Source organism: Phalaenopsis equestris, unplaced genomic scaffold (genome assembly GCF_001263595.1).
Source record: "Phalaenopsis equestris unplaced genomic scaffold, ASM126359v1 Scaffold000107, whole genome shotgun sequence".
NCBI classification, from domain to species: Eukaryota; Viridiplantae; Streptophyta; class Magnoliopsida; order Asparagales; family Orchidaceae; genus Phalaenopsis; species Phalaenopsis equestris.
In genome coordinates this window covers 3,849,464-3,874,831 of record NW_018164549.1, presented here as the reverse complement: position 1 = coordinate 3,874,831, position 25,368 = coordinate 3,849,464, and the positions used below count along the sequence as shown (strand labels likewise).

The following is a 25,368-nucleotide window of genomic DNA, read 5'->3' as shown; positions in this document are numbered from 1 at the left end:
TTCGACCGCTCCCCCGACTCTCTCTCATACGTCTCTCTCGATCGCAAAGTTTCCATGCAGAAGGGGGAGGGTGCGCGACGGCTTGGGGTAGGAGACGGGGAAGGTGAAGGTGAAGGGGAAGGGCAGGAGGAAGGGGAACCTTGCGAGGGTTTTGGCCATGAAGGAGTTCACGAAGTGGATGCAAGGAGGGTTTCGAGCAGTATTGGACGAATTGGATGGCAGGATTTCATATAATTTAGAAACATACATATCACTTAATTTTTGCGTATTCCTAAAATTTTATATTTACTTGCATGACGTTGAAATTTCTAATATCACCATAAATATTTTTATTATTAATTACATTTAAAAGTAAAATATAACTTTTCGTATATAAATTTAATTTTATGATACGAAAGTATTAAAATATAAATAAATAATTTTGGTATTGACAATCTAAATACAGAATTCTATAATCACATGCAATCCCGCCGGAAGCATTTGAATTTCACGTAAGACAATCTTGATAGGTTTTTAATTGCATTTTAAAATTAATATTATTATACTTTTGATTTTAGTTTTAATAGGTTTTATCTTTTTTTTAACAATCTTGATGCTCACATTTAAGTGGGTGTATATTCTTTTTTGTACTGTTATGAAGTATGTTTTTCTTTTTAAGTATCAAATATATAGCTATGATAGTTATGTTGCAAACAACACTACTACGCAAGGGCAGAATATTCATTTATCCAAAAATAACTGCAAATCAGCTGTTTTCTAACCGCACAAATCAAACAGTCAACCAAATTATTTGGTTGTTAGCTATATAAATACACAAGAATTGTGTGTTTTGTATGTAAATTTCCTTGAATAATTTCTTGTCCTCATTGCAAAAAGTCATTGCTCACATGTTATGACAAAGTCTTAATCATGCAGTTAGAGCTTTAATATTTGGTGTTCTTTACGTCGTTCTTGGAAAACGGATATGGTTCTTTCCCAACATCAATGCGGAGGAAACAACTTTCGGAGAGCTGGTCCGGTTCTGCCCTAAGAAGGAAGAAGGCGAGCCCCCCAAGTGGACTTCAAGGCTCTTCTACGCAGTTGTGTCTGTGCTGGTCATTTTGCTGCTCCGGCACCATGCTCCTGATGAAGCTGCCAGAGCAAGGTCAGTAAACATTTAAATACATACCACCCAATTCCTATGTATTTACAGATTTAATATCTAAACTTTTGATATTTATCCCTCCCAAATCTTTTATATTGCATAGAAAGTACGGTTATTTTGACTTTTAAAAAATGAAGTACAAATTTTCATGCAAGGTAAGATTGGCATATATTGTAAAAATTGAAGTTTAGCTGTTATATATGTAAATACATAGGAATTGAGTGGTACGTATGTAAATCTTCCTATTTTCTAAGGCTTCTATCATGATCAAACCATTCCATTTCTACCTATGTTTTCTTCCATATAAAAAAAGGGGCTATTTACATTCATACCACCCAATTCCTATGTATTTACACATTAAACATCTAAATTTTTTACATTTACAATGCACAAATCTTTCACATCACATCAAAAACTCCACTATTTTTAACTTCTAAAAATGAAATACATCTTTTGGTGCATCAGTAAGGTGTCATATATATAAAAATTGAAGTGATATGTATGTAAATCTTCAAAAAAAAAAAATGATAATTCAATAACTCAAATATAGAAGAAAATTATACTTTGTTAGGCTTATACATATAAACCAGGAGGCTTTTTAATGCTTCAGGTATCATACAAAAGTTTCGAACATTATCGACGAGATGCTTGAATGGTCTCCCAAGCTGGCACTGTCAGGTATGTTGGAGAAGCAGCAGACTATGGTTAATACAACAGAGAAGAGCCATTGGAATCGGTCTGGAGATGGAAAGGAGGCAGCAGATCTCTCTTCTAATGTAACTGAGATTGAAGATGAAGTTGATGATGTGAATGACACATAGTTTCAATGGTGATTACTGCAACTAATTCATAATTTCTTTAAAATCAATGTTTACATCATATATTTGCAATGTCATCTTTTCTTTGTGATTGATTATTATCATCTATTCATTTTTTTGTGTAGCAGTAGAGGGGATTTGAAGGTATAGGCCTCTGAACTCCAGCAAATTTTTCAGCTTTTTGCTGAGGATAGGCCAATATCTTTTGGGTTATTTGCACTTATCTCCCCTATAAATAGCCAATATTATAGATCTGCACTTGACTTCTTGTTGTTGCATTTCACATTACATTCTGACTGCATTTTGTTGTTGTTGAATTTGCGCTTTCTTCTTTTGTTGTTGATATTACATTTCATTATATATTAACCTGCCTGCATTAACCTAGAGCTTTTGACATAGAAGATTGTGTAATTTCAGAAAAGAAGAAGAAGGAGATATGTGTAATATTGATTATTTAAAAGGGAGGTAAGTGTAATTACCTCTTATATGAGATACTAGACATTTTCATTAGTAAGATATATTTTCAATTTTATTTGATAATGTACTTAGTCAATTTTGCTGGAACCTAAGTAACAGCCTCAAACTTCTGAAGGGTCTTTTGCTTTTCTATTTTGCATTGTGATCATGAAAAGTATTGTATTCAATCCTTGTTATTATGATGGTCATCATTTAAGAGTTGTTTGGTTTGGGAGAATTTAGTGTATTGTAATTTATTTTTGCAGGGGTTTTAAAAATATTAAATGTTTGGTATTAAGAGTTATAAATACAATATAAAGTATGAATGAAATTGATGTTTACATGTTAATTCATTTTAGCAGGTTGTAGAATTCAACATATCTGGTCGAATTTGAGATTAACACGGTTCATTAATGTGAAATGTCATCGGTCAGCCGACACTCGCTGGCCATTATCTCCTGTCGCCTGCCAACTACTTGTAGCTAACATATACAATCATTGATGTTAATTGTAAGTTGAAGAAGTTGAATGTCGTTTGTCACTCGCCAAACATATTTTATATATTTTGAATTATATTGTTTTCAATTCACTTCAAATCAAAGAGAAAAGAATATAAAATCTTATGTTTATTTTACGGTGTATATTTATATTATAGTGTTTAGTAAATCAAACAATCACTTGTTTTTCCCTTTAATCTTATTCATGTTGAATTATGATTTTTTTATAATAATATTAGAGTCCCACTAGCAAGACACAAGCGGTATCTTAGATAAAAGAAAGGAATAAGAAGAAAAAGAAGGGGATGCTTTGAAACTTTGACTCTTAACCAAAGAACATCTAAAAGAGAGAATTCTTTTAAAAGGCCATTTGATCTTTTATTTATTCGGTTTTGAGAAATACATGGAATAGCCCACTTTGACTTTGTAAAGAATAGCATAAAAATAAGATTGGATTATGATAGAGACATTGATGTCATGATCAAAACTTTATTGAATGCATGTGGGAATGAATTCTTTTAAGTGAGTGGTTGAGAGGAGTTGTTGATTATGCAGAGGGAGTTTTGTACCTTTGAAAGGGAATGCGGACTTATTGACAAATTCGTTGGTTTGGATTGGTTGGCTATGAATGCCTTCTGCCTATTGGGTGAGTGCCTTGTTGGTGAGGGGAGTAGCTTTTTGGGTTAGGACAAGTAGCCTTTCGGATGAGGTGAGTGACCTTGGTGAGTTCCTCGGTTCTTGACAAGAGCACTATGACGTCTTTAGTATGGGGGAATGCTTCCTTACATATAGGGTTTGTTTGGGGTGACTGCAACTTTTTAAAAAGGTGATTGTAAAGCTGTGGTGGAGAAAACAATTTTTTAGAAAGTTATGTTGGGAATTATGAATGTCTTCTCTTAGTTCTAGGCATGTGCATTTGTATCTTTGGATTTCTTTGATTGTATGTTTAATCCATCAATTCTATTATTTATTTTTTGAGAGTATCTTGTAAAAAATATAAAGAGACGTAAGTTAGCTATTTTTTACATTGACTAAATATCAAAGGCAAAAATGATAGATTGCAATAACTATTCGATCTTTCTGTCGACTATCATGTTGTATTTATTATTTTAATAATAGCTTTGATTTGACTATTTTGCACAACAATAGTATTGTTGATCAATAAATATCTGATAGACTTTATTTTTTTGGAGCTTGATTTTTCTTTTAACTTTTTCTGCATCACAATAGTCAAGTAAATCTTTCTTGACTTCGAATGAATTTATAATCAAATCATCTAAAGTTCTTGTAAATGGACTACTCTGAAACATTCTTTGTAAACAGTGGAAGAGTTAGTAAAGGAGTAAGAATGAAAATTGAGTCATCTTTTTTATTAAGAGAAGAAATAAATTGATGAAGAGAATTAAAGATTATGACTTGGATAGTGGATAGATAGTTCTCAAGCAAGTGATGACATACCCTTATTCGCTAGTTAATCTTATGATTGTTATAAATATCAAGTTGAAAGCTCAATCTATAGCTACAACCTTGCACCCCTATCTCATGTTTTGTGTTTGGAGAAACCCTTGACCTTTCTAGCTTTACATTTATGAAAAGTTTCTATTTTATAGAAGAATTCTATGGCTACTTTGGACATTCAAAGGTTGGGGTCACAAAATCACAAGTGGCTGCTAAATGTAAGAATAAACAACCCCTCGAAAATAAAAGGGTTAGCCCACAGACTTATTGATGGTGGTGAATGGAATTTTAGTGAGTATAAAGGTTACTAAAGACTTTGAATCTTTAGTTTAACATTTAAATATGAGATCTGTTAGTTTTTTTTTTTTTTTTGTGAAATTCTAAAGTGTTTAGTATGATATAGTGATTGGAATGTCTAAACTAATCTAGATTATGCTAGTTTTGGCTGCAATTGAAGAGATCTTTAGGGAAGTGGTTTAAAATTTGGTAAATTGATAAAAATTCTTATAAGTAGTTGTCTTAGGATGTGGAGTTATGATCTGAAGTATATGGTTCAATTTGAAGAAGTTTATGTGGGTGTCAATGGATAGATAATAAGACTAGGTTCTAGTCTTGTCTAGCTTGACCTAGGGCTTCTAACTGGATGTTTAGAATGGTTTTGAGGGTTGGTTTGAGTATGGTATCTTAAGATTCTAATGGTGTTGAGAAGATGTGAATAAGGTGGGTATTAGGATAAGATAATAGCATAACAAAATTAAAAATAGAGAAAAAATAATTACCTAATCTCACCAAATAAAATGCACGCACTTAAAGCCGCCATAAACCAAACAAAAAGAGAGAAAATTTCATTCAACTGCTGGTATAATCATTGCATATCAACCCTACTTATAGGTATTATAATGATATCAAAATTTTTTAAAAAAAAAGGAAATTTTGAAGAGAAATGTAAGTGGTCATTAATGAAGGAATGTGTCAACCACATTCCTAACAACATGTGTGATTAAGTAGCAAACAACATGTGTGAGTTTGTCCTTACCATTGAGGATGAGTGCACATGCCTTAGATGAACGTCTATAAAGCCCTCACACATAAGCATAATTATGTAAATTGTGAATAGTTGTACAAACTCTTATGATGTATTATGGATTTTTTATGTGTAAGAAGTGAATGTGGAGCCGCATTGGTGTGATTTTATTTTAATGATTTGTTATAGCTTTGTGTAATGTAATTACCTTTATATCAAGTTGATCCTATTTACTTTTGTATTATTTTAATTATTGTATTTTATTATTTGTCTCTCTTTTTTTGACTCATCAATTTTAATATTCAAAATGCTCTGATTATCTTGATATAAAATATATTTTCTTTTGATTGAATTTTTTTTGCTTATTATGATAAATGTGTTGTTTGGCTAAAAAATCTCATTTTTCTCCATAAATAGCCTTTTGATCTTTTCAAAAAAAAAAAAAAAAAACTTTATGACTTTTATTATATCATCAAAAATTTCTCTTTTCATACATTTGCTCTCTCTCATTACTTTTATGGTTATTTTATTAGAAAAGTGACAAAGTCCTATGTAAAAGTAGAGTATACCAAAGGCTCTAACATTACTTTGTTGCTTGTTTAAATGGTGCATTTAGGTAACATTTTCAATAATGCAAATTTTTTTGAGTGAGCTTTGAAGAAGTTTGAATTTTTAAATAATTTTTATGATAATGGATTGTGTTTCTTTTTGGATTAGTTCAAATTGGGCTTGTGTATTTTCTCATGTAGGAAAATTATTAATATATTGAACTTTTAAGAACTTATTCCAGCTTCTAAATATGGTAAGAGAAGACACCAAGTAGCGTACTTCTTTTATCATCTTTTTTCTGTGAAGTAGTTAGGGATGAGTGTGTTTATTTTTTCTTCAACCATTCACAGAGTTTGCCCTGTGAGTTCCTTTACTACTTTGGAGATCTTCAAGTCAATTTATTTATACCCTTCAAATTGTCAAAATGTGTCCTTTAGATAGTATGCCTTCAATTGCATCAGATCTCCTCTTTCTATTAGTGGTTTTCCTCTTATTGAAAATTTATCTATGATGTGGTAAGTGGAGACTATAACTCTAAAGGTATTTGTGAATGGTTATCTAATAATCACATTGTAAGTTGTTAGTGCATCAATTGTGATAACATTGTCTATTGTGATGTAATATCTCTTTTTTTCCCATGCAATGGCCAAAGTAATCAAGCCCCTGTGTCTCCCAATTTTTCTAAATAGATGGTCAACAATTGGGGTTGAAGGATGAGTATCTAGATTCATATATTTAAGGAATTTTTGAAGAATATGTTGTTCAGAACTATATATTGCTTTCAATGCTTTCTATTTGATAGTTGATGATTAGGCTTGTGACAACTATTTATTATTGAATAAATTTTATTTTGTTAGCTTGTTTTCTATAAGGAAAATGATAGGCTCTACTTTGATGTGATAGGCTTTTGACATGGTCGCAATCAGAGTCATTTGAGACTTTCCTGTTAAGATGCTTCCAAACTTGCTTACTGAAGAATGGTCAGTACATTGCCAACGATGTAGATCTTTTGAGCTAGAACTTGATTGTTCCTTCAACTATCCATGGGAGCCTTCCTTTTTTTTCTTGTCCGTCTAAGCAAAATAAACTTTTCAGTTTTCCCATAAGATTTATAACATACTATTATTTTTTATATCATGCAAATTATCCTTAAGGGATGCACAATACTTATAGGTATCCATTGGGTAGTTTCTCTCTTTTCATAGGTTCTGGGTGTTCGAAGAAATTTCTTATTCTAAATGGCCTTTACAGCTCGTTTGTAAACAATTGCAACAAAATAACTATTGAATAATGGTAGGTACCAGGGTTTCTATGATGTAGGCAAGTAGGAAATGATGTCGAGGGGGGGGGGGGGGGGCGGGGGGGGGGGTGTCGTGAGGATCAACTACTCTCACTAGTCTCTCAAGCCACCACGCCCTTTGATGTTGGTCTACATATCTTCCTAGGGGATGGCTCCTCTATATTCTTTTCTCTTTTGATACCTTTGATGTTTTTTATCATGGTCGAAGACCTACAGGAGTGTCCATCCTGGTGCGAATTTTCTAAGTGATTGAAGAAATGGTTTTAGTTTCGTTTTAATATTCTTCAATGTTTGTGTGACTAATGACGAATTTGAGCAGCTTCATAAATATTTTTGGATGTTAAGGGTTTTCCTAAAGGTTCATTTCCTAGACTTTGGGCTATATCAAGTTGTGCAATTGCTGACTCTGGGATTTAACGTAGTAATTATCTCTAAAACCTCATAATAAATTTTCTTCGCAACTCAATAGGAAAATCCCTCCAAAACTCTCTAACACACCCTAGAAATCACCATAAACACATCCTTTCTTACTCATCTTCCTCTCCTTCACGAACACTTCATTTCCATCTTCAAATCCTCTCCAAAATGCTCTTTAAACTACCTTGAATCCATTATGAAATTGCTCTAAACTGTCTCAAAACAGTCCAGAATTCAGCACCGACGCCTAGACTATACACTATGGGCCACAATGATCTAGCACCATGACCAGCTTTCAGGATTGGGGCCTTGACTCCCAGTGGTTGGCACCTTAGTGTCAATCTCTCGGGTTTCAGGCTTGGTTGGCGCCTAGGCGCCCAGTACTTGGCGTCATGGCCCTAGTCTTCACAAGCTGCTTTTTGCTCCAAATTTTTTCCTTTTTTTGCTTATGTTTCTTTCACTTTGCTCTACTCCTAATCCTTGTTACACCTGCAAGAAAAAAATTTAAAAATACATTTCTTTGAAGTGCAGTTTCATTCAAAAAGATGAGCAAAACATAAAAAAATTCATGAAATCTTTTCGCACATGAGAGATGTATTATTAATTTCTTAAGGGTTTTTGCATGGATGATCTCCCTTTAAAATGTATTTGTCAATTATGATTCATGTCTCTCAGTGCACTTGTGGTGGGGTTACATTACTTGTTGTTGTTATAAATTTATGTATGAAAAGCTGTATTTCACTTTTAAAAAGCAAATAAATAGTGGTAGTACTTTGATGTGGTCGATAGGGCTATCAAAAAAACTCATTGTTCGCGAACAGTTTGTGTTCGATTTGCCAGGGAGTTCGAGTTCGATTTGTTCGATAAGCAAATGAGACGAACAAAAACATTTTTTTTCGTTCGGTTTATAAACGAACCAAACACAAACAGTCATTTGTTCGGTCGTGTTTGAATTGTTATTGCTTGAAATATAAAATAATTTAAAATAATTATATATATAATCATATTTTAAAAAGAATTATATACTCGAAATTATAATATGATATTCAGGTTCGTCTCTTAGCTTATATTAAATCCTATAATTTTATATTTATCTCTAAGTTTGCCTCTTGGCTTAAATTATCTTATTTTCTTTTTGATTTTTTAAGTTTCTTTCAGTGAAACCTAGTTTTTGAAGTTTTTGGGAGGAATAATTTCGAACACGAGCTTATTTCAAACACACTTAATTTTAAACGAACCGAACACGAACACGAGTCCTGTTCGTTCGTGTTTGATTCATTCACACCCCTAGTGGTCGAAGAGATTTGAGTGTTGTGCATATAAATATTCGGTGTTTGATATATAAATACATACGAATTATGTGGTATGTTTATAAATGTCCCTAACCTAACACAACAACAAAAAATCACAAGTTACAATTATTTCATTAGTCAATGGTGGGTGCTGAGCGCATAGATTCCATTTGTTCTCTTTGACCGTTAGATATTTAAATATTGTTGTTATAACAATTTCATGCATAGGACCCAATTATTTGTACATAAATATTATTTTAATTGTATAAACACTAGAATAAATAACATACTCATGGATTATAATCAATGATTATAAATAAATTGAAGTATTTGAAAATTCATGATTTTTTTTAAATTTGCTTTAATAATTTCTTACCTATTTGCACCAAAACTGCCAGCACAAATCTAAAAGCAATCAAACGGCTAGGGACGATGGCAAATTGTATATTAAAATTGACCAGAAGTTTTATTTACAGGTAACGTGAATCTCTTAAATTTCTAATGAAAATATCTTATATATATTACATTTTTTAAAACTATTATCCATTAAAAAATGGAGATTTTTGTAAATATTAAATAGTTCTTATGTGTTTGTGTCGTTTAATACGAATTTATCTGTGAATCACACCCAAGAAATAGAGTGTGAGACTGTCAAGAGAGAGAGGGAGAGAGACACAGTAAATGAACAGTAATATGGGTAATTACGGTTTTCCTGGACCTCTATGACCTATTTTATTTATAAAATGATCCCCGATTGATAGGGTTGAGGATACAATATCTTAAGTTGCATGTTTGCCCATGCTTTAATGGTGTGTTATAGAGTTGTTTCTGATATTTTACATGTATGAGCATGTTGTCCAGGCCAACGAGTCATCCGGGCTACAGACCGTTTGGGTTGCAGGTCGTCCATGTTACGGGTCGTCCCGACTCTGGGTTGTTCAGGCCAAAGGCCATCCAGACTGTTGGTCATCTAGGCTACAGGTCTTCCGGGCTGTGGGTCGAACCGCCAATGACCATATAAAATCGGCTTTTCAACTGATTCTAGGTCACTCACAAAAAAAAAGTCAACAATCGCTCCAAATCTCGGTAGGGACCACTCTCCTTAATGAAGGACCTAACAGAATAAATATTCACAAAGGATAAGAGATCTATTCATGGCTTCCCCAAGAAAGCCGATCAAATACATGTCTACCAACCGAAGAAATCTCAGCAGACCGAATGACGATCAGCTGGTCAAGCTGAGCAGTTACAAATATTAAGTGGCGCCAACAGCAGTTACCAAGGGCTAAATTACTAGACACCCCCTATGATCTATTAATAGGGAATCGTCCTTTCAATAAATAATGTTGAATCTATTCAAAGAGAATTATACCATTCGAATTGTGATCATCAATTATTATTTAGATAAATATTAAAAAAATTAATATAAATCACTCGTTTGCACATGAAGTCATGGAACCAAAATTATGATTGGTGGCAAGTTGATGCCTTCAAACGCACATTTTTTATGCAACTTGAAACGAGAATCAAATTCTTAGAAGCAAAGCACCGGAATTAAATACTCTCATTATTCTTTTTCTCAATAAATAGGAATATTCACATACGACACCACTCAATTCTTATGTAATTACATATCTAACCCTAAAAACTTCAAATTTTACAAACTCTTCCGTTCCCCAGGCCCTTTATTCCCGAGCTTAAATCTCCCCCATCCACATCGAGCGATTATTCTGTGCGGACAGCACACGCAATTTGCGTACGCTATCGAATAAGATTAAAAAAATAAATAAATAAACAAAAGTGGGGCCCACTGATATTGACATATGTAAAAGGGATCACTGTTTTTTTTTTTTTTTGGATAATTACATACAAACCACCAGAAACATTGCTATTTACAGAATTAAGCATCCGGGTGACTTTTTCAAACCATGGAACTCATATACGTACGCGTGCTAGCTACGATCAAGCTATTGAGAATTTGATAAAAAAAAAAATGAAACATATGAGTTGAGATTTTACCATAAATTTTGATATTTCAGTGAGAATTTGAAAATGGATGAAAGATAAAAATTAATTTGTAAATAACAATGTTTTGGGTGGTCTATATGTAATAACCCCCTTTTTAAGCGGACTTAAGTTAGTAGTTACGGGTCATTGAGAACCGAACAAGTGAAGATCGGGCGGGAAGCGGATCCCTGACCACAGAGTCACAAGAGCATTCACACACCAGTTTTACTCACAATCATAAAAAGAGAGTCCCTTCCCCATCGTCTCTCCCCTTTTTCACATGTCAGAGGAGAAAACTAGAAACTAATCTTAGTTTTACATCTCACACTACATCTTCAACCTTCTCACGACAAAAGTAGTGTCGAGGTCGTGGCATGTTATCTACTAATGTCAGAAACTGTTGATATGGCTACTGTCTCTAGTACTTGAGTGATGGGACTGAATCCCCTGTCTCCGATGGCGTCCTTAAACGTGAGAAGGATGCGTGTCTGGGGTGGCCCCAGTGACCTCCTCGAACTGCAATCTTAGATGGGATAGATTTGAAGTTTTCATCCCGAGGAAGACAGTACACGTGATGAATATGTTACTTCGACGAATGGGATTGGTTTAGTCGCTTCGGCGGGTAGGATCAATCTAATCACTTCAACTTGTGAATTTGATTTGGAAAAGAACAAATATGGAAAGAAGTGATTAAATCTTTTAGATGTTTATTCAATGGTTAAATCATTTAAGCATTTTTATGAATCTATTACTCTGTTATTTTTTAATAATTAAAATTAAATATTTAATTAGGTTTATATGCATTTAAATACTTTTAGCATAATATTAAAAAAAATAAATTTGTATAAAAGTATTTATGATTTTGTCATGAGTTGTATATGACATTGATATTTAACTAAATTCATATTATAAATCTCCTTAGTAGTCATCAATTAGCCTGATTTTTTTTTATCTTTTTTATTTTTTATTTTTAAATATTATTATTATTATTATTATTTGAATTGAAAGTATGTAAGTTGAGCAAATGTTAGATGATCAACAAGCCTTTATTTTTCGCTCCTTGAAAGGAGAAATGTTTATGTCGTTAAAGTTAGGGTTGTCAAAAATGCTCGTGGAACAGCTCGCATCCGGCTTGCTAAATAACTTGTGTTCAATTCGTTAATTAAGCAAGTGAACCAAACACGAACAACTTCTTAAGCTCGATTTATAAACGAGCTGAATACAAACTAATGTTTGTTCGCTCGTGTTCAGCTCGAAATAATTAAATAATAAAATTTATTTATATCTTTTTTATATTAATTTTTATATGTATTAAAAAATGCTAATTTGTGGTGTAATTATAAAATATATATAAATTTAGGTGTTAGATATATAAATAAATATGATCTAGGTTAGGGCTGTCAAAAAAGCTCGTTGTTCGCGAACAGTTCGTGTTCGGTTCGTCAATGAGTTCGTGTTCGATTCGTTCGATAAGTAAACGAGACAAACGCGAACAAATTTTTTTCGTTCGGTTAGTTAAACGAACCAAACACGAACAGTGATGCGTTCGTTCGTGTTCGAATCGTTATTGTTTGAAATATAAAATAATATAAAATAATTATATATAAAAAATTTATTATATTTTAAAACATTAAATTTTATAAATTATAATATATAATAAAATAATAATAATAATATATTAATATACTATAGCAGTAATATACTAATATAGATATTGAATATTTATATAATATAAGTTATCGGTTCGTGTTCGGCTCGTTCGTTAAGAAACGAACACGAGCTTATTTCAAACAAACTAAATTTTAAACGAACCGAACACGAACACAAGCTTTGTTCGTTCGTGTTCGGTTCGTTTACACCCCTAATCTAGGTGGTATGTTTGTAATGTGCTTAAAATAATACATATGAGCCAAATACACGTAGCTGCTTTTCCCCTAAAAAATTGCATGTTGCCGTCAGCTTGTCTTTTCTTAACACATATGTAAATAGATCAAATTGGGTGGTATGTATGTAAATTGCGCGTTCCGTCATCCCAAACTTTTAGTCCCACATCATCTAAACGACAAAGAATTCCCATCAGGAATCCTATTTAAATATAAAAAAGAAATAAGAAAATCATTATTTTAAGCAATATTTTTTAAAAAAATCTTAGTCAAATGAGCTAGAATGATTTGTATACGTGCCATGCTTGTAAAAAAAAAACTAGTTATTTATGAGCAAATTATGTGCGGACTTATTAAATAGCTCGTGTTTGAATTCACGAATATAATTTTGAATTGATGATGATAAATACAAGAAATGAAGCGACAGTGTTGGAGAAATCTTTAAAATCAAGTCACCCGATCAAATTGGAACGATGAAAATGAAGAAGAATCGATCTATCGAATTTCACCTGCCACTTTTTACAAAGAAAGAGATAGACTCAACGAGTCTTTTAGAAGAAACTTTCGTGGCTTTTTCTCGAGTTGCGTTGTAGAATGAATTTGCTGCTCGACAAGCCCTTAATTAATTTCAATGAGTTAAATTTGAGTTGAACGTGAGTTAAATACAAACAAGAGTATGTAAATCTAGCCGAAAACAAAGATATTGTTCACGAGTAATTTTGAGTACGAGCGAGTTTCAAATGAGTCGAATATGAACCAAACCTGAATTGACACGTGTCAATCAAAGAACCCGGTATCATGCAACTCAGGTTCCGCGAATCTAATCAGTGGCCGTCCATCTGTTGTCCCTATCAACCCTCGCGGGACATTTCATTCTGCACCGCGAGTCGGGAAAAAGCCGCGAAAGTTTCTTCTACAACACGCACGCTGACTCTCTCCCTATCTCCGTCTCTGTAAAAAGTGGCGGGTGAAATTTGATTGATCGATTTTTGTTCTTGTTCTTGTTCTTCTTCTTCCTTCTGTGAATTCATCGTTCCAATTTGATCGGTTGACTTGATTTTAAGGGGTTTCTTCCGTCGCCCAGATCCTAATCCTTGCAAGAATCTGCAATCGGAGTAAGCCCTCGCTTCATTTCCTTTATTTACCTCGCGAATGCCGGTCTTTTCATTCCTGTACCTAATGTCTTGCGATTTTCAAGCATTATTCATAGATCGCGATGTCTTACGATTATCTTTAATATTTTCCCTTTTCAATTTTATTTTTATTGTCTTGATGGTAATTCCGATACCGCTTTTGATCGGCATTTGAAATTTTGGGGTTCTGTGTTGGTGAGATCGCTGTTACAAATTGAAAATAAAGAAAAACTTGGGGTTCTGTTTAATTCATTTTATTTTCCGTATGATATTTACAGTTCATCTTGAGGTGAAGCTCTCTTTGTCCGGTCCCGTTTCAGCGAATTTTAATTATTTTGTTACATATATATATATATATATATATAGGGAATGAGATTTTTTGGCGCTATTATAGCAAGCACAAGTATTATTCTCTGTTCATGATTTCTGGCTCTCCTTAGTTATGCTCTTACTGTGCGGTTAAAAGGTTCTTTGATAGCAATTGTGATCGGACAATATATTCCTTTTTGTATTTGTTTCTATTTTTTGTTAGTGATTTATTTCTTATTCATGAAGCAGGTTGATTGGTAAAAGGCGGCTTTTTATGGTGAGTTATCCTTATGGAAAATTGCAGTGGATTTAATAAATTTATCTTTTTTATAATAGGAACAAAAATTGAGATAAGTTTGAAAAGCCTTTAAAATTTATGGGAGCAATGTAAAAGTTTAATTTTTATTTATGTATGGCTCTGTTGAACATAATTTAAAAAAAAAAAAAAATTGTAATTGAATATTGTAGAGGATAAAAGATAGAAGATTTATATGATTATGGATCTATTTTATATAAAGCAAAATTAAAATTTAGAGGGAGGAGAACTTGCCTTAACATGCTCCCTTCTATGATTTTAAATTTATGGTACACTTAGAGGGTGTTTGGCTGCACTTAGTATTTAAGTTTAATAGGATTTAGTAAATCCGGTAAATCCATAATTAGTAAATCTATGCACTGTTAAATTTAGGATATTGTTTGGTTTAATTGAGGCTAAATTTAGTTAAAATTGTTAGATGTGTTTGGCATTTTATTTCAGGTTCTTATGGCCTTGGCTTTCTTCCGAAGCTAAATCAGTTAAATCCACCAATTAGTTGGATTTAACAAATCCAGATTTACTTTAAAAAAAAAAATTTTTTTTTTACATTTGGCTGGATTTATGTTAGATTCAGCCTAAATCCTGTTAAAATTATGCTACCAAACACCCCCTTAATGTGATTTAAGGATTTTAATACCATTTTGTGTGAGATATTGCACTCAACTACTGTCCTTGAAAAAATTGTTATATTTAGTAATGTTTATCTGAGATTTTGTTTACTTTTTCAACTTTTCAGGGGGAAGAAGTTCCTGAATTTCTTCTTTCTAAAACTGAAAAATTTCCACCTATGGTTCATGATTCAGAATCAAAGGTGTATGAGACCTTCACAATCATTGCTGATAAAATAGTAAGCATCTTCATTATGTAATGTATGTTCTTTAATCATGTAATGATTTTGCAAAATGTAAGCCTTTTTTGAGCTGATATAATGCTATATTTTCAGTATTCAATTGGTGGATCTGAAGCCATTTCTAATTTTTCAATCAATGTCAAGGTTTTTGATAAGCCAACAGGCACATGGTGTGTAATATTTTTTTTTTAATTTTTTTTTTTTTTTTTTTTTATGAATATTAGTTATTGAAATTTACATTGATTATCAGGTTGGAGCCTGTTGTGTTAGGCACAAAACCGGTTGCAAGGAATGGGTATTCATCTTTTCTTATAGATAATGAGCGGGCATTAATACTTCTGAAGGAATCTTCCCATGATAATAGCATCTGGTTCCTTGAGGTTTTTTCTCTTCATTTTTTTAAATATAATTTATATATTTTGCAAATTTTATTTTAATGGAATTTTTTTCTTAAATTAAAAAGGCTGTCAAATCTAGAATATGCTTCACAGACTTATACTGAAGATGCCTGATTTTGTTTACTTGTGGGTTTACATAGTGACAAATATCAACTCTATCTGATTTTGTTTTGATATAGGTTTATCACACCGAAGTGTTATAATTATAAATATGAAAATTTTTATGTTAGATATGTAAATATAACAGAATTGTGTGATTTATATGTAAAATTTGCTATTTTTGTAAGTAGCAAGTGCTATGTATGTAATTGCCCTATTTTTATGTTTGCTTTTATTTTAATCAGGCTTTTGAGCTTCATCTAAAAAAAGAAAAATCATGGGTGTGCTAATATCTAATAGTGTCAAAATGATCCATGCACTGTTACATTTGGCTATTTTATTCTCAGAGTATAAAAGTGCGAAATTAGTCTTTAAATTTTTAATGGGGGTTGAAATAGTTCTCCCTTTAAAATGTCTTAGAACTATTTCAACCCATGTTAAAAGATTTTGGGAAGTTGATTGATACTTCTATAGACTTTGGGACTAACATAAGCTACTTTGCCACTGTTCTCTGATGATATATGATTCATGAATTATAGATTGTTTTTCAGAAAATATATTTATGTTGTGATTAATATATTCCCAAGCTTCTATTCACTCATGATTTCTCTGCATTACTTGTAGGTAGACACTCCTTTTGTTAAACAGAAAAGAAAGCAGCTTGGTGCTGAGGTAGTGGCATGGAGTAAGGGCTTATTAGGCCATGGATCAAAGCCTATTGTGATCAGCGGCCCCTCCGGAGTTGGCAAAGGCACTTTAATAGCAAAGCTAATGAAAGAATTTCCCTCAACCTTCGGGTTCTCCGTAAGCCACACGACTAGAGCTCCGAGGGAACATGAGTTGAATGGTGTTCATTACCATTTCACCGAGCGGAGCAAGATGGAGAAAGACATACAGGATGGGAAGTTCCTTGAATCCGCATTGGTTCATGGAAACCTTTATGGAACGAGCATAGAGGCAGTTGAAGCTGTTTCTGATGTTGGGAAGGTCGTATCAATTGTGAACCAAACAAAGTGTCAAATTGATCATCCGACTCTTTGTTGGGGGTCATTTTAGTCCCAGAGTATATGAACATGTCAATTTAGGCTCCAGTCTCTTTTAATAGAGGCCAAGATAATATTAAAAGAGTATAAGGACTAATTTAACACTTTTATTGACTAGGACTAAAATGACACCAGGTAATTAGTTAGGGGACCATGTTGGCACTTTAATCATTAAGAATACTATAAAGAAATCTAAATGGAGTCCATTGTTTCAGCATTTGGTATAATTTATTTATTTATTTTGCAGAGATGCATTCTTGATATTGATGTTCAAGGTGCAAGGTCTGTGAGAGCTAGCCCACTTGAAGCAACATTTATCTTCGTTCGCCCTCCATCATTTGAAGAGCTCGAGAAACGACTTCGTGCACGGTAATTATGAAAATTTTGATACCACTTTGTATGTTCGATTACACAAACAACTTAGTGCCAACAGTTTTCTAATAGTTATCACACAATATTAGATTTAGCCTTTTCTAATCTGTTTATTCTGCCATCTACAGTGGCACAGAGGCGGAAGAACAGATCCAAAAAAGATTAACAAACGCCCGAGCCGAGCTCGAGCAAGCGGAGTCCAACGGCCTGTTTGATCACCTATTGATAAATGACGAGCTCGAATCGTGCTATCAAAACCTGAAGGTGCTCATTATAATTTCACAAAGTAGAGAAATTGCTTTATAAACCTGCCCTAATGTAATAATTCTTGTCCAAACTCTATTTGGCGCAGAAACTACTTGCTTTGGATGAAACAGACAGAGAACCATCCCAACCTTGTATGTTTTAAGAACTTACTTCCAATGTTTTTGGGGGCATTTGCATACATACCCACACAATTCCTATTTATTTACATATCTAACTCCAAAACTTCACTTTTTATATCTCTACCTCCCAAATCTTTCATATCACATCAAAAAAACTGCTATTTTAACTTCTGAAAAGTGAAATAAACATTTTTCATGCATAACCAATGTGTCATATATGTATATATATAGGGGATGAATGGTATGTATTTAAATCTTTTAGATATATATATATATATATATATATATATTTTTCTTTGAGAAAACATGAAATTATTGTGATATGACACAGCTATGAAGAGTTTCATGGTTCCATTCTCCCACTCAACATCCAAAGCAGACAAGAAGGTTATAATTCACTGTGGAATTAATGGAATGAGTGCTTCTTCTTCTTCAACCAAGTAAGCCTTTTCAAATTTAATTATTTTTATTTATATATTTTCATTTTTTGCATTTTTCTTTTTAAAGTTAAATGTTGCTTTTTTAATTTCTTAGGCTCATTCTTGATTGGGCCTTGCTTAAAGGAGGAGCACCTGGCAGGACCAGAGGCCTGAATTTGTATACCACAAATTTATGATAAACTCCTTTATTATTTTTATATTTTCTTTTAAACTCTTCTTTGAGCATTTCTTGCTGGTTAATTTGTAATGTTTCTTTACAATTACACCCTCTTTCATCCATTTTTCAAATTCACTTAAATACCAAAATTCATGCTAAAACCCCAAATATCATCTAGATGGCTAATTTGTAAATATCAATGTTTCGGGTGGTCTTTACGTAATTATCCCTTTTTTTAGATTATGTGATGCTAAAAAATGGCTACATATACATTTTATTATTATTATTATGAGGAATATTTATAAAAAAAAAATCTTTTTTTTTTGGTTAAGGTTGGTTTATTGAATAATTATAATTAATATTTAATTTTTGTAATATGTATAATATAGGAATAATTAATATTTGTTATAATTTATTTCTAATATGATCATATTATAATATTTATAATTTTCTTTTTATATGATTCAAGAGATGTAAAATTAAGTTTCAAGAAAAAGCTTGACCATCATTTAAAAGCTACTGACTTGAACGTGGGTGCATGTGACAAGGCCCAGAAATTAAGCACAAATCATGGTGGGCCGGCATATATGATTTTCTTTATTTGTAGAGTAATATTATATGAACCCAAATTTATCGATCAATTACGCCCAAAAAAAAAATGGTAAAAATGAGAGAAAAATAAGATATTTTGGTATATGTTTTCAAGAACATGTATGCCCCTCTATTTATAAAGGGCTATGAATAGTATAAAATGAATGTTACACTCCTAATCCTATTTAGTTAGCGACCCCTGGGGTCGTTGAATATCCGACATATCATTCTCTTGTCGGTTAACCTTTATCTGAGTGGTATTCGAATCGGTCAACCTCTTGTTTGGGTGGCTTTCGGGTCAGTTGATCTTTGGTCAGTCGCTTGATCGTCATTTGGCCTTTCATTTGATTGTCTTCTTGGTCGATTGACCGTTGGTCGATCACTCAATCGATATCCGGCTTTGCTTTGACCATCCTCTAGGTTGGTTGAGCCTTGATCAGTCACTCGATCGATATGTGGCCTCTATATATCTTTATTTATTCTCACAGAACTCTAACAAGTGACACGTGCTCCGCTCTGAGCCGTCTGATCCACTAAAGATTTGGTCAAGTGTATTTTGGTTGCATAGATAGAATGATAATTTAATTTATATAGAAAGAACTGTGCAATATAATATATAATCATATGAATTTATTAATTTTTTATATTTAAAATATTTATTATCATTTTTGTTGAATCTTGATTTGTCGGTGAATCACGCCTAATGAATAGAGAGCATAAATAAAGAGAGGGATAGAAATAAAAAGAGAAAGAGTGAACATTAATCTGTCGTGATTATTCTTGTCTCATTCTTAAAATGATTCGCCTATTTATAGAGAAGATGGTGCAAAATGAGGATATTATATTTTTGCCCATTCCTTAAAGGGGTCCATATTGAGGTGTTTCTTGTACTTTACATGTGTAAGCTTGTTCCTGCTAGTGTGTTGACTCATATGGTATTTTACATGCATAAGAATCTCGATTAGAGGAATCAATGAGCCTAAGATCACCAGATCCTTTGGTCATTAAGTTATCATATCATAAAAAAAGCATCTTATAATCAAGAGAATCAATGTGGGTCATTGGATTGAGTCGTTATGGGAGATATTCACCAAAGAATGAAAATGTCCTTCCATTAGAGGTTTTAAATAGACTACCTATCTTCACATAAAAGGATAAGGAGTTTAATTCTAGTGTTGTTTTGAACTGAAAACCCATCGATAACTACAGTCCCCCACAACCATCGACCATTGCCAACTCCTCCCATCTATTGTCATCGACCAATGTCGTCGCACCTTTCTCGTCTTCGTTTATAAACAATATGGTGCAACGAAGTAACTTGAACACACTATAATAAAATACATCAAATTTTGTGTACCAAAGTATCCCGAATACGATGTAAAAAAGTACCCCGAACACGACATAATGTAACACCTCGAACATAGAGTAATGAAGTACCAAAAACACAACGTAACGAAGTAGCTTAATGGCAGCGATTTTATATATGCAATAAAATATAAGATAAATATGAACGTATTAAATATTCAATAATTGTAAAGTCACACTTATCAACGCAAGTATACGTATCACTCAAGTAATATAGGACTCTAATGGAGTCCTAGATATCGATCCCACAGGGAGTAGTTTAGAATTACGGACTAAGACTTTAGAAAAGCAATACTTTAATCACATCAACGACGTTCAATTTGCTTATCTGTCACTAATAGACAATTGAAATAAATAAATAATTTTAATAACTAATAAATAGCTAGTGATATTAAGTAAGGTTTAATTGTAATATTCAATATATAAGAAAGCATTATTCTCCTTGTCAAGAAATTATGGTGAATGGATAAAATGAATTAGTTCAATTTATATTGTGTCAAATAGGAGCATACCTATTCTTTACCCTTTCGTCCAGGCATAAAGAACATTGACTAATTCTATGCTTGTTTACTGAATCTGCGGCTAGGCTGGGAGGATATCGGCTCTCACTTTAGAGCTCCCACGTTCCCCTCACCTAAGGGCTAACATCTACACTTCAGCACACAAACGATAGGACCGAATTGGAGATTTTAGTCTGTCACTCTAAAATATCCAATTCTACGCCCGATAATATTATTTTCCTATTTATTTGCACCCAATTTCCAATGGCTTTGACCTTCCTGAATCTTGGATGTAATCTTCACTTTAGTTGTAAAACTCAACATATTTTAACAAGTCAATTGACCAGATTGAAAGTAAATTAAGATTGAAGTGAAAAGATCATCACAATTTCTTAAACATTTTCATGGCTTCACCAATTCAAATCACCATTTCACAAATCTCGAGACAAGGAGAAAGACAGAGAAAACTACTCAGAACTCATGGGGAAAACACAACAAAACTCGGAATTCATATATAAAATCAAAGTCATACAAACTACAACAAGTAAATAACTTATCTCTAATTTCTCCCCAAGAACACTCTTCGAAGTTCCTCTGAATCTCTTCTTTTCTTTACAACACACAAAATTCCTCTTCGAAGTAGCAAAGAGAAAGAAATCTCTCATTTTGCTTCCACTCTTACAATCTCTCGAAGAATTCCTCACAATTGTTACACTATTGGAAATTCTATACACTAATGGTAACCTCCAAGGCCTCTAGTCTCTTCAATTTTCGGCCAAAAATGTTCTTTTAAAGTTGTGGATGAGCTTTCTCAAGAGTTGCCTAAGCATCCCTTCAAAATTTGGTCTTATCCAAAGCTTGAGTAGCATAACCGTCGATCTCACCGTCGGCGGGCTTCTGGAGAATTTTGTCCTGTAGTCTCGGTAGCTAAACCCTCAACAACCTCAACAAAACCACCAGGAACTCCCCTTATAGGCAGAAAAAATAGAAGAAGAGAAAAGAAAGCCACCCTAAAATCCACGGCACTCGAATTGGGACCAAAGCCAAAAGAGTTTCTTCCCTGCCTACAGAAGACGAAGCCAACAAATATCATCAAAAACAGTATAAAGTATGTATGAAAATCTCAACATACTTTCCTCTGGTCACTTAAGTATTGTGCAATGATGTATCCCGAACATGTCATATTAAAGATCCGTCGGTAACTCCTGACGAAAACTGTTTACAACTATCATAATCAAAATACAAATTTCTTCGAAATTGAAGTTTTTTTCTTGTGTTGTATATTGACAAGTGATGTTACAGGTGCAAAATAATAAACTTGATAGAAGGGATGCAGACACGAACTTACGTAACTTCTATTATGACATATGTGGCTTAATGTCGTTATAGCTTCCAAATAATCTTTAAGTGACTCTCTTGTAGTGACCCATTACGACGAATGTGACCAGTTTTTACTATAACTACCCATTATGCCCAGCATGGTTAACTAATGTCATTATATCCTTTCACTGAAGTCTATGTAGCTAGTTACTACTATTGCTACCCACCATGACTGACGTGACTAACTGTTGTCATTACAACATTACACCAAAGCCTTTGTGTTCAATTGGTGATCTTACAACAAGTTAGTATGACCTATGTGGTCAGTTGTTACTATAGCTACCCATTGCGACCTTCATGACTAATTGTTGTTGTAGCCAACTGAATCTCTTACAGTGATCCAGTATAGATAACCAACTGACACTCTTGCAGTGACCCACTATAGTCTATGTAGCCACCCATTGTAGCCTACATGGCTAACTGTTGTCATTACAACTTTTCATTACACCCTATGTGGCTAATTAATGGTCTTACAATGACCTATAATCTATGTGGCCATTTACTACTGTAGCTATCCACTGTGGCTAACAATTGTCATTACGTTCTTCCACTACATTTTTTGTGGCTAACTGATGCTCTTGCAACAACTTATTATAACTTATGTTGTTAGCTACTACTATAACTTCTAAATATGGCATATGTTGCCAATTGTTGACATTGCAACATTCCAATATGGCCTATGTGGCCCGCCAATGCTCTTACAATTATCAACTACAATGATCTGTCAGACCCACCAATGATATTGAATCTACCAGCCCTTGCTTATGTGATCAATTACGACCTATCTAGCTAACTACTATTATAGCCTCCAATTACGACCTATGTGACTAACTATTGAATATGTGACCAACTACAACTTATCTAACCAATTCGTACTACAACTTCCTAGTATAACCTCTGTGGTCAACTGAAGCTATTGCAACTACCAATTACGACCTATGTGGCCAGTTACTATTGCAACTTCCCACTATGACCTCTGTAGTCAACAAATGCTCTTGCAGCTACCAACTATAACATATATGACCAGTTACCTCTTCAACTCTCCACTGTGGCATTTATGATTAACTGATTGCAGCTGTCAACTACAATCTATATGGCCAGTTACGACTGCAGTTTTCCACTACCACCTCTGTGATACAAACACTGTGATCAATTGATATTATTGCAGCAATCAACTATAGTCTATGCGATAAATTGTGACTATGTGGTCAACAATTACAACAACTTCAAACTATAACATCTGCGACAACTAACATTATTGCAGTCTTCCATTTATGACTTTATGGCCAACATATGTTATTGAAACCAATGATTGCCACCTTTGTGATTAATTACTACATTTGCAACAACCAACTACGACCATGGGCCCGCTTTTGCTATTATGGGCACGAAATAAATTTATTTTAACCTAGTTACAACTATTAATGTTATACTACTATTGTCCATTTGTAATTATCAACTTTGTAATTATATCTTCCTTTATTCAAGATAAAAGTGTGTTGGGATTCTTTCAATTAGGATTCCTAAATTAATTAATGTTTTGTTTAAGTTTCAATTTTTGTTGAAATTCTTTGTTGCTTTAAAGGAAAATAAATTCCAGAATATGGTCTATATAGTGTCTAAGTTTAACAGTAGAATTCAGTAACGTTCCATAACGTTTATAATGCGAGAAAAACTCGCATTGTCTTGCTCACGTCTGTTGAACTCTGTGATGGGCAGAGCACAATAATTAGACGTGATACTTGTTGTTTTGGTCCCTAAGCTTGCTCCTCTTCATTTTATTTGCACAATCGGGTTGTGAGTGAGAAAAACTTAAAAGATCTATAATAGAAAATTTGCCGTAAGAGTTGTGAATGTTGACTCTATTCGTGTAAGTTATGGCTGGAGGTATGTATGATTCTATCTCGCTTCCGCTTATTGATTCAAATTTATTTGTTTATGTTTGTGAACATGTTTAAATCGAATATGATATTATTACATCATTGGGAATCAGATCAATGTTTAACATATGTCTTGCTTACTCTGTTTCACTTTGTTTATGCATAAATCTTAGTTGAGACATTAATGTTAATGTCCATTATTATTGCTCGATTTTGGAGAAAACATTTTGATTTTGGGGCATTAGAATTTTGACGTTGTTAATCCAAAATAATAGCGGAAATCATGTCGAAATCAAGTTTCTAAGCTTTTTGTGATTTGAACAATTGATTTTGGCTGTGAAACCGTCAGGTTTCCCATTCGGAGCCGCGGGTCTGAACTGGATCGAGATAACCCGACTGAAGGTTGAAGACGAGCCAAACGACTTGTCGTCTGAGCGCTGGTGAAAACGGTGTGTCGTTTTCATTCGACAAAAACTAGCCTCCTCATGCAAATCGACATGTCGTTTTGAGTAAAAAAAATGCACTGTTATTCATTTTATTTGCATGCAAATGTTTAGCTCTTAATAAAGAATTAATTATTGTTAGTTGATTCATATAATTTTAATTAATTAGGGAATAGCCACAACATATTTAATTAATTAAAATTATATATTAAGTTCAAGAATCGTTCAAGAATCACATTAAAACGTTAGTTGTAATTAATCATAAGAGTTATAATGAAATCTACCCACAAGAATTTTGTTATATTTGTATGATTAATTAGGATGAAATATCAATTTATATTTCTTAATCTTTTATATTTCTTAATCTACCCAATATTTCTTAATCTACCCACGGGAATTAAGAAAATGAACATAATTTGATAGTTTTATAATAAAGTTGTTAGATGAATCTATTCGAGTAGGATTTTTACCTACAAGCAAGTTCTATGTCACTAGATTTTTCGATTTGAGCATGATTTACATTGGTAAATGACCGCGACTTTATATATGCTTAAAAATATAAGATAAATATGGACGTAATAAATATACGATAATTTTAAAGTCACACTTATCAATGCAAGTAATACATATCACTCAAGTAATATGGGGCTCTAATGGAGTCCTAGATATCGATCCCACAGGGAGTGGTTTAGACTTACGAACTAAGATTTTAGAAAAAAACAATACTTTAATCACAACAACGAAGTTCAATTTGCTTATCTGTCACTAATAGACAATTGCAATAAATATATAATTTTAATAACTATTAAATAACGAATGATACTAATGAAGGTTCAAATGTGATATTCAATATATAAGAAA

The 25,368-nt window shown here is 33.0% G+C and overlaps 2 protein-coding genes across 6 annotated transcripts in view; both read left to right on the top strand.

The window, feature by feature from the left end:
• Positions 1–3,003, top strand: part of LOC110020836 — a 44,881-nt gene extending 41,878 nt beyond the window's left edge. Inside the window, exons 4-6 of one of the 3 annotated variants that reach the window (XM_020719096.1) lie at positions 916–1,144; positions 1,755–1,973; positions 2,781–3,003. In XM_020719096.1, the coding sequence (XP_020574755.1) occupies positions 916–1,144; positions 1,755–1,965 (440 nt within the window). In that variant the 3' untranslated portion in view covers positions 1,966–1,973; positions 2,781–3,003. Of the gene's footprint in view, positions 1–915; positions 1,145–1,754; positions 1,974–2,087; positions 2,141–2,780 lie in introns of those variants that run through there. The other 2 variants (XM_020719095.1, XM_020719094.1) reach the window with 2 other exon arrangements.
• Positions 3,004–13,697: 10,694 nt separating this feature from the next.
• Positions 13,698–18,510, top strand: LOC110020769 (guanylate kinase 1-like). 3 transcript variants are annotated; one of them, XM_020718984.1, is made up of 11 exons: positions 13,698–13,960; positions 14,537–14,564; positions 15,340–15,450; positions 15,547–15,623; positions 15,704–15,833; positions 16,575–16,937; positions 17,241–17,362; positions 17,494–17,629; positions 17,718–17,763; positions 18,083–18,191; positions 18,286–18,510. In XM_020718984.1, exons 2-11 carry the CDS (start codon positions 14,562–14,564, stop codon positions 18,365–18,367), a joined length of 1,179 nt encoding a protein of 392 aa, XP_020574643.1. In that variant the 5' UTR covers positions 13,698–13,960; positions 14,537–14,561; the 3' UTR covers positions 18,368–18,510. The 3 variants fall into 3 exon arrangements, with proteins under 3 accessions (XP_020574643.1, XP_020574644.1, XP_020574645.1); XM_020718985.1 differs by having other exon boundaries at positions 14,534–14,564; XM_020718986.1 differs by lacking the exon at positions 14,537–14,564 and having other exon boundaries at positions 13,700–13,960.
• The last annotated feature ends 6,858 nt before the right edge of the window (positions 18,511–25,368 follow it).